At 37.4% G+C, this 9,313-nt stretch overlaps 1 protein-coding gene across 2 annotated transcripts; it reads right to left on the bottom strand.

Annotated features, from left to right (window-relative positions):
* Positions 1-1,302: 1,302 nt before the first annotated feature.
* si:ch73-337l15.2 (glutathione hydrolase 6) lies at positions 1,303-6,843 on the bottom strand. 2 transcript variants are annotated; one of them, XM_067440077.1, is made up of 4 exons: positions 6,662-6,843; positions 5,454-5,797; positions 5,237-5,350; positions 1,303-3,130 (listed from the first exon to the last, which is right to left on the bottom strand). In XM_067440077.1, exons 1-4 carry the CDS (start codon positions 6,787-6,789, stop codon positions 1,908-1,910), a joined length of 1,809 nt encoding a protein of 602 aa, XP_067296178.1. In that variant the 5' UTR covers positions 6,790-6,843; the 3' UTR covers positions 1,303-1,907. The 2 variants fall into 2 exon arrangements, with proteins under 2 accessions (XP_067296178.1, XP_067296179.1); XM_067440078.1 differs by lacking the exon at positions 6,662-6,843 and adding an exon at positions 6,458-6,497.
* Between the last annotated feature and the right edge of the window lie 2,470 nt (positions 6,844-9,313).

The following is a 9,313-nucleotide window of genomic DNA, read 5'->3' as shown; positions in this document are numbered from 1 at the left end:
TAGGCAAACATTGTTTCTCAAGTCTTGTTCTGTGGCATCAGTGCATTTTACAGAATGCATGTAGACAAAATATAAAAACGTGCAGTTTCTGTCATATTTTTGTGTGTTCCTGTGTTGTTATTTGAGTATTAAAGGCAGTGAAAGTAGTGGTGTTAGGCCTGGGACACATTAGACGATTTTCAAATCTTAATCAATTTTAAAACTGTTGGAGATCACAGACATAAGGGCAATTTCAACCAATTTTTACCATCACAATCCTTTGAATACACACACTAGAGGATTTGTTCAGACCACAAGAGAAAGCACGCAATATCCCGTTGGTGAAGCTTGCTTGCTCTCCTTGGGTATCGAGGGTATCCCGTTAGAGGAAGCCCGATCAAGAGTCGTAAATATCAAACATGTATCTTGTTGGCTCTGACACGATCAAGAGCAGCAAAATGAATCGCAATGACAATAAACAATTGAGGATTTTTTTGGACAAGAAGTCATTTGCAACAAGCCTCGAATCGGCAACGTCCCCCAATTGCTCAAAATTGGTCTTAAAATCTTCACGTGTGTGACTTCAAGAACATTTAAAGACATTTAAATCTGATACCTGTATTTCCCCTACTGTCATCAAACGGAATTGCAAAAATAATGATTGTTTCCAATCGGTTTCCTGAAAACACTCCTTGTCTTCTATTGGTTGAATAATCTGATGATCCTGCCCCGATCTCATGCCATTTGTTAAGCCAGTGTTGCTGTTGTTGGGCTGGTTTAGATGCTCAAACAAAGAGTTTAAAAGCAGCACAAAGTCAGCATTTAAACTTTTTTGGCAGGGATCAACTTATGAATGTCTTACAGTTGTCTCTGCATAAAAATCTCCTCTTGGAAAAAGTATTTTAATATCCAAAAATTACACACTTCAGCTTTAAGCAATAATGATACTGAAACAAAAATGGAATAGTCTTGATTTATATGTCCATATAATTCCTGGCTTCATAACCAAGACAATGAGAGGAACAGCAAAAGAACTAAAATCAAAACTGACAGTGCAGCCAATCAGCACAATGAAGATAGACCACCACGTTTTTTTTTAAAATCACAAAATAATCTTCATCTTTTTTTCTTTTCTTTTTTTTCTTTTTTTTTTGCATTGGCACAAAATGTGAACCTACTCTGTACAAAACTTAATCTATCAAAATGAACACACTCTCTCAAGGCAATTCATAACCATTTTGAATTTCATAACTGAATTAGTGTCTAATTCATATGAATTTGTACAATCTCATTTATACTTTTTTTTACAATCTGCTTAAGAAAAGAACACACAAAAAACAACAACTCAATTGAGTATCAGAACTAAAATATTGTCATAAACATCTCGCATTAATCGATCTGTACAAACACAATTCTGACATCAGTAACTCCAGAAGCACATAACCTTCACTTCACCTACTCTTATAGTCAAACACTAAAAAAAGGGTATAAAACTTCATAAAAACATCTGTAGCTGTTTGTCTGTAACTGACCTTTATCAAAACAATGTCAGAAAGCAGCAGTCCTTCACTCATCAGGTTCATCGTATCGATTCACCTGGCAGGGTTTGTGCGCACTGCATAGTCGCTGCATGATTCAAAATGATCAAACAAAAACAAAACAAAAATCAATATATATCTCAGGGAGGCGTTTGAAAACGCTGAAAGGAGAGAACATTTAGGATGTAACAGGGGACCTATTAATTTTTTTTGTAAAGAATCACTGAAAGTCTCTTGTCTCTTAAAAACCAGTAAACAAAAAATTATATTTACACAGAACATTCCCAGTAATGTGAGGATGGACAACATAACTCTTGGGGAGTATGAGTGCAGTGCTCTTAAAGTGCATAACGTATCATTTTTACATTACTGCCCAGGTTTTTTTTCACCTTAGTATCCATCAGTGTAAACCTTAGTGGCTCCGTAGGCTCCTACATGATTTGCTTTCAGCTGCAGATGCATGGACAGAAAGCCATCTGAACATTCCCCCACCTCCTGTACCCACCCGTCTCGCTCTGAAAGCATACGGAAGACAACAGAGTTGTTTGTGGCGACAGACATGCAGCCAGACGGAGACCCAGGACCCCCCTCCTCTATATGTAGCAGAGGACTGCTCACAGTCTCAGGAACAGACAGTCCAACATCAACCAGGTTTCTCAGCATAACCACAGAATGAATCAGAGCAGAAAGCCCTCCGGTCACAGCAACAAACACCGTCTCGTCGTCTTGATCCTCTTCATTTTCATATATCTTGAGCACTAGAGGGAAACTAAAATAAGGCACTTGAGTGATGTCTGAGGTAAAGTCATTGAGAATGACTCCGCTGCTTGGTAAATATTGCCCGGATCCCCATGTGCTGTTGAGCGAGGTGGAGATTACTATGAAATTGCCGTGACTATCAAGGGCACCTACATGACTGCTTGTGGTATTTAATGTGTATATCTCTCTCTGACTTGTGTTGAAGAATTCATTCACCAAATTCAAGAGAGCTTTATAAGAGGCAGAGGCATTACCGAGATCTCCGTGGCTCGGAAAAGTGAGGTTTTGCTCTCGGACTCTATCTAATATATTGGATACCATTCCACCTGTGAGCTTTAAGGGGGGTGAAAGAATCCTGTATTTCTCCTTTTCCACGATAAGGGGCTCATTGATTTCTCCGCTGCCGGCCTGAACGGCAGCAAGGAAAGCGGGCCTCTCAGCTTCAGAAATGTCTTGAGCCAATTTTACGGCTAGCTTTTCTGGGAAATGGGAGCCATTTAGGCTGACACTCAGCAAAAGTTCTGATAGATTCCCATTGGCAACACGCTCGCCCTCTGATTTCACACTGCCGGCCGTATCACAGAACAGATCGGACAGCCCTGGCTGGAGTATTTTGTCCTTGTGGGTTTCTAAAGCCTTGGAGAGGATTCCATCGATAAGGAAACCATCTTTAGCGAGTTTCGTGGAGCCCTCGAAAAGTCGTCTCCATTCTAAATGCCCGTAGTTGGAGTGCAGCAGTCGAAGGCCCTGCAATAATGAGGGAGCCCTGTATGTAGGCAGCTTCTGAAAGGTGTTGTGTATTGCTTTAAATGAATTTGTGGAGTGATTGTACAAAATTGCCGAAAACACTCCACCTGGAAGGAAAGGGAAGCACAAATGAATCATTCAACAGCCTCAAAAAAAGAGTTTATGCTTTTAGTAACCTCGTGAAAGGCAAATGCAGTGGTAATTAGTTGTAGACATTAACAACAATGTGCATTTGAGAGTCTAAACTGCTCAAATATTCATGTGTGTGTGTGTGTTGATTTCTACTAGAACATTTCATAAACATTTCATATCTAAAGAGACAGTTAAAACTACTTGTTTAAACCATTTGAAATGCATTACATTTCAACAAAACTTGCTCATGGTATTTTTTGAGAATTACACTAAATATTAGAAGTTGAACATTAAAACTGCATATTTCAGGAAATTACATCACTCTTTGAAAAGAGTGAAAAATCCCGCATACATCTCAAAATCAATGATGCAGAGCAGTGGTCAAGACTTTCTTATTTGAGTCCGAAACCAAAAGAGCATCACATGGACTCATTTTTTATTCAGATTCAGATTGACTCATTTTTTATTCAGATTCAGATTGGTCTTTTTCTGTACTCAAACTCCAATGAGCTGGTCTCGACTTGCGTTTACATGGACCTTAATAATCCGATTGTAAAAGGTCACATGTAACCATCTCATTTGGAATGAATTGGCCATATCAGATTAAGATTTTATTCAGATCAAGCTCAGTCAGATCGATTAAGGCGTTTACACGAAGGCTTCTCAGCTCTAAATCTGATTACTAATGGGTTATGGTACATTTACATGGACACTGATTTATGTTTACATGCACAACTTTTGTTTCAATCAAAATGTATTTTAGGTTAGGGATAGGCAGGGCTTTTATTGTCCCATTAAGACAACGTCTATTTAATGATTTTAATTAATATAATCATTTACACTTGATGTTATTGCATCCTGTTAATGTGCAACAATACTGAGGTGCAAATAGTATGTATCTGTCAAAATAAAGTATAAATAACATCTAATTACTATTTACACATATTGCAAATAACACTTTTTACATGGTGTAAATAGAATATATCACTATTTTTACTTGGTATGCTATTTCACTTAGTAAATAGCATCTACAGCTATTTGTATTAGTGTAAAAAGCATATATCGCTAAGCAAATATGTTATTTGCACTTAGTGTAAATAGCAATTATCGCTAAGAAAATATGCTATTTTTTGTGTAAATAGAATTGAATATTTCACTTAGAATGATTTGACAATAATTTAAGACACTTTATTCAACAAGAAGAACAGCTCAGCTCATTTAAGTGTCGTACATCAAGCTGATCAAGTGTTTACATGTCCTCTCGATTGGATTAGAAAAGGAATAAACCCCCCCTTTCAGTCAGCTTCGATTGAGCTGCCAATCTGATTACTTATTGATTATTTGGTTTCATGTAAATGTAGCCAATGTGAATAATTTCATTGTGATTGATAAATCCGAACAGTGTTCACGTGAACGCTAAATAAAGTGATCGAGTGCACATTTATATGTCACAAGCTTATGATCGGATCTTTTGACATGCGCGCACTGCAAAATTATACAAGATTCCTGCTGTTATTGCATACTAACCATCCTCCTTTTCTTTGTTTTAAAAAGTAGCCTTAATATTTTTCTATTTCGGGAAGATAGACCACGGGTCGAATTAGGAGACGACGAGCACATGAACCATTGTGCCATGCTGCTTGTATTTATCAAGCAGTAAAAAAACGCCCCTTTCCGCACCAAAATCAGTCATTTGTGGATGAGAGTCCTGGAATAAGGACTCGTTGGACATTGTCCTGCTCCACTTCACAGACGATAAGCTGAGAGAGAATTTCAGAATGACAGGACACTCATTTATTACACTTTATTCAACATGCTATTTCTACGTCATTGCACAATCGTAGCTTCCATTTTCTATCCGATAAAAAGTTTACATGTCCCCTCGATACAAAACCGACATAAACAAGCCCTTACAATCTGAATGGAATTTCAATCAGATCTGTCCGATTCATTTTTGATTGAACTGATAACGTGCTACTAGTCAGATTAAAATCGGATAAGGGTCCATGTAAATGAGTATTTGAGTTTTTGTTCTGAAGTATCTGTGAAGAAAAGTGAAGTGATAAGCACACAGTACTGACCTATTCCAGCAGTGTGTGGATGAACAACTCCAAGGCAGAGTAAAGCAGCAATCCCTGCATCTACCACATTTCCTTGCTCCTGAAGAAGCTTCTTACCAATACTGGAGCAGATTTCTATAAACATAAAGTCACACTGAATACATTAGATATGCTTTGATACATACATATTAATTTTCTGTCATGACACAATTATAATCGTGAATGAAAGGAGTCATGCCTGAGTCTGTGATGATAGCAGCGTTGTGGTACAGTGGCTCACTGTGCTCATGAGTGTGACTGCCATTATTATGATCTTCTTTGTGGTCGTGGTCATTGTCGTGATCATCGTCGTTTCCATGCTGATGGTGGTGATCGTGGTGTTCGTGGTCTTCATCCTCAGAGGTCTTGTGTGTCCTGTTGGACTCATGACCTGACAGGTCATGATGCTCTTCAGCTCCAGGCCAATAGCCATTCCATTCATACACCATAAATCCAAAAACAATTGCCAGAAGAATCACAGCCACCATGACCCTGATGCAGGTGTCTCTTTTCCTTCTCTCACTTTGCTGACTGATGAAGGGCCTGTAGAGTGTAAGAACAATAAAAATGTGGAGTCTGGAGGGATTCATAAATCACAAATATAAAGCAGATTTCGTTTTTGTGAAGCTGCTCTGAATCAGAGTGTCAGTTGATGGCCCATCACTTTGATCACTTTGAACTATGCTGGTTGATAGATAGCTGGAATACAATGCACAGTTGGACACTGCCTAGTTCACACGAAAATTAAAAATCTGTCTTTATTCTGTCATGTTTTTGTTGTTCATATTGCTGCAGTTTCAATGTGGATGCAAATGATCCGACTTCAGTGGGTCATATTTGAGTAATTCCACATTAAGTATTTGTATGACTTAGGCTTGTGATAGCACGCCTGAGCTGCTTTTATTTATTTACAATAGCCTACATTTATCATAAATTTAGCATTTTGATCAAAAAATTACTTGCATCTTAAGACCATTTTGTGAACGGGTTGAAGACATTTGTAGTTGTTGATTTTTAAATTGACACTGCATGATCGACAAATTTGGAAAAAGACAAAAATATAATTATAAAAATTTTAAAAATCTTGAATTTTAGATGATTACTGAATAAATTAATAGTTAAAGTTAAATTATATCAATACACGTCATATATTGAGAACATTTACTCGTAGCCTACACCATTCTGATAACGATGCGATCAAACCTTGAAAGATCCGATACAGACACTGCAGGTGTTCTGCGTTGACGTCTGTCGCGTCGTGTTTAGCAGGGTTGCACCTGTTGTCGGACTTAAATCAATGAAAGCAGCCACGACATAAGAGAAAAGGCACTTCACAATAAAGCAGGTTCTTTTCAAATCAACGAGGACAACAGACATCAAGCATTTTACTTTCATTTTGTCACTTACGAATGGAAATCTATGGTGATTTCTTCATCGCCTTCTTCGTCGGTAAAATCGTTATAGTTTTCATCTTGCACTTCGCTTGCAAGTACTTTATATTTAACAGTGCTCTGCAACATTTTTCCCCTGTGCATTTTGGCTGTTAAGTTAAAAACACTTATTCAGGTAACCTGTAGCTAATCTCCTACTTCCTGTTCGTCCTGACAGGCTGGCCAGGTAGAAACACCAAACCCTGATGGGCGTGCACGTCACAGGGATTGTGGTTCTATAACCTACATCTGTTGCGCTTATGAGAGAAAGAAAGAGATTTAAAATATGTGAAAGTGACTTTTTGCTTGATCTCTCTCTGTTTTTTGTTTAGTTTTTTCGTGGACAATAATGGCAATGTTCAACAGTTTTTGTTCAGTCTTGTGTCTATAAGAAAACGGCTTTAAATGGATAGTTCACCCAAAAATGAAAATTACCCATGACTCACCCTCAAGCCGTTTTAGGACATTGAGCAGTGCACTTTAATTACAATTTTAATACACTAGAAGTGATTATGAAAGTACATATAAAGTTGTATTTAAGTACCACTTAAGTTGTTCCAAAAAATCACTCTTAATTGCAACTTATTGTATTTTATTTCAACTTAATATGTGATAAATTTGAAATCAATTACATATAATGTGTGTTAAGTACTCCGAAAACATTGCATTTAATTCATAATTAAGTGTATTTAGTATAAGTATATTATCTGTGTAATAAGTACACTTTATAAAAGTACACTAAAGTGCACTTTTTTTCCACAAGGGGAGTATATGATATTCCCGCAGAAAATGGCAGCCCAAAATTTGAAGTCAAAAAGGTGCATCCATCCATTATAAAATTGCTCCACACGGCTCCAGTGGGTTAATGAAGGCCCTCTGAGCGGAGTGATGTGCTTAATTATGTAAGAAAATATACATATTTAAAGCTTTATATAGTAAAATATCTGGGCTTCTGCCAGACTGCCTTCCGTATTCAACTGGTGAAGAAAGTATAACACCTCTCGCAACAGCAAGCAATAGATGTCATTTCATTCTCTCAGTTAATATAGCCCCGATATAGTCTGGCTAGTAACCCACTTTTAGCCAAAATAACCTTGAATTTTGGTTAAGCTACATGTCATTTTTGCCAAAATAACTTGCAAGATGTATGATATTCCATCATGTAATAAAAGTCAACATTGATTAGGTGTTTGGTTTTCATTTCTTTGACATGTTTTCATGTTTTAGATGAAAGATCTATTTTTGGGCTATGGTTAGACATCTATTAAATTTTCACTGACAGCCCAAATTTTGTCTTGCTTTAGCCTAGACGTCAGAGCTGTGTTTGGACGGCTATTAGATATCTTTAAACGCAAAATTTCTTGTTGTGATAGTAAGCTAACCATTGTAGATGTTTTTTAACCTCTATGAAAGTCAGATGTGTCCACAAAGGCTCAGGCTCAGGCTCAAGGTGAGGCAGTGGGGCTGTTCTGTCCTGATTCTCAATGTTCCAGTGACCTGGAAGCGAGCTAAGACCATAAGCTTCAATATTCCTTTCAAAGTACATGTGACTCCAAATCTCCATCTTCAAGGGAATCACGGTGCACAGCATCTCACCTTATTTACTTTTTGACATTTACTGGAAGGTTTTCAAACATGCAGAATGTAATTGAATATAAAATTTCCCGCAGAGATGGTGGGAAGCACTGTCATATCGAGATACAGCGAGAGATTGAGAATCTCAGCAATACTGGCCAGCTTAAATGTCACTCATGTGGTTATGACTTTATTTGTTTATACCCTCTGTTCTCTGGGTAGCACTTGCCCCCCTTTATTCCACATGTGGCTTTCCAGCAGTATTCAAATACACCTCTATACAGCCCTGAATGTCAGCACATTAGAAGAATGCAAAAAAAGAAGTTTCATGGAGTATGATCTCTTTGATCAGCGTTCTGTGTGTTTGAATAGACTTTGAAGCTAGGCGATTTGTATAAGATATACTGCCTGGCACTGGCTCCTTTGTGAGATTTGTCTCTTTTTGTTTTGCCTGGTGCTTTTTGAAATAAACATGCCATTATTATCCCTGTGGACGGGGTTTAGAAGATATGCATCTTTATACATCAGACTGTTTATAATGAAAAACAAAAAGGTGGTTCTCAAGAGGCACAATTCATAGGCAAGGATATTGTCAACAGATTCAATCAAATGTTCTCATCCGTATTTGTTACAATATTGTGAACATTCATATTATTGTGCAAAGCATAAGATTTGCAAAATAAAACAGATAATGTCCTTTATACAGGGACAGAGATGCAACCATTTTCAAGACGTGCTCTTAGTGTTAAAATAATGTAAGGTAAAACATATTGTGTCTGTATGTATGTACACATACATAGATACATATAGGCTACACAACATGATTAATGTAGAGAACAAAAACTGAAAACTACCTTTTTGTCCTTGCCTTGGGTTTACATTATAAAGGCGCAATATGTGTACATTACTCCACTAGATGTCACTTATTCAAAACAATGGCATAGCTTGATGACACATTGACTTTCGTGGAATCATAGGAGATTTTGTCTTCACCTCTACCGCCAGTGGAAAAGAATCAGATGGGACACAGGTAGAAATCATGTTAATTGAAGAG

The sequence above is a fragment of the Pseudorasbora parva genome, chromosome 3 (genome assembly GCF_024679245.1).
Source record: "Pseudorasbora parva isolate DD20220531a chromosome 3, ASM2467924v1, whole genome shotgun sequence".
In the NCBI taxonomy this organism is placed as follows: Eukaryota; Metazoa; Chordata; class Actinopteri; order Cypriniformes; family Gobionidae; genus Pseudorasbora; species Pseudorasbora parva.
Note: the sequence above shows the minus strand (reverse complement) of the source record. Positions and strands in the feature narration are given on the sequence as shown.

Bases quoted from the DNA above. Each gene is read 5' to 3' on its own strand.
- si:ch73-337l15.2 (XM_067440077.1), bottom strand. From the start codon at position 6,789: ATGCACAGGGGAAAAATGTTGCAGAGCACTGTTAAATATAAAGTACTT. The intron at 5,798-6,661 runs GTAAGTGACAAA...TACACTCTACAG, and splicing joins ATCACCATAGATTTCCATTC to GCCCTTCATCAGTCAGCAAA. The intron at 5,351-5,453 runs GCATGACTCCTT...TTATGTTTATAG, and splicing joins TGCTATCATCACAGACTCAG to AAATCTGCTCCAGTATTGGT.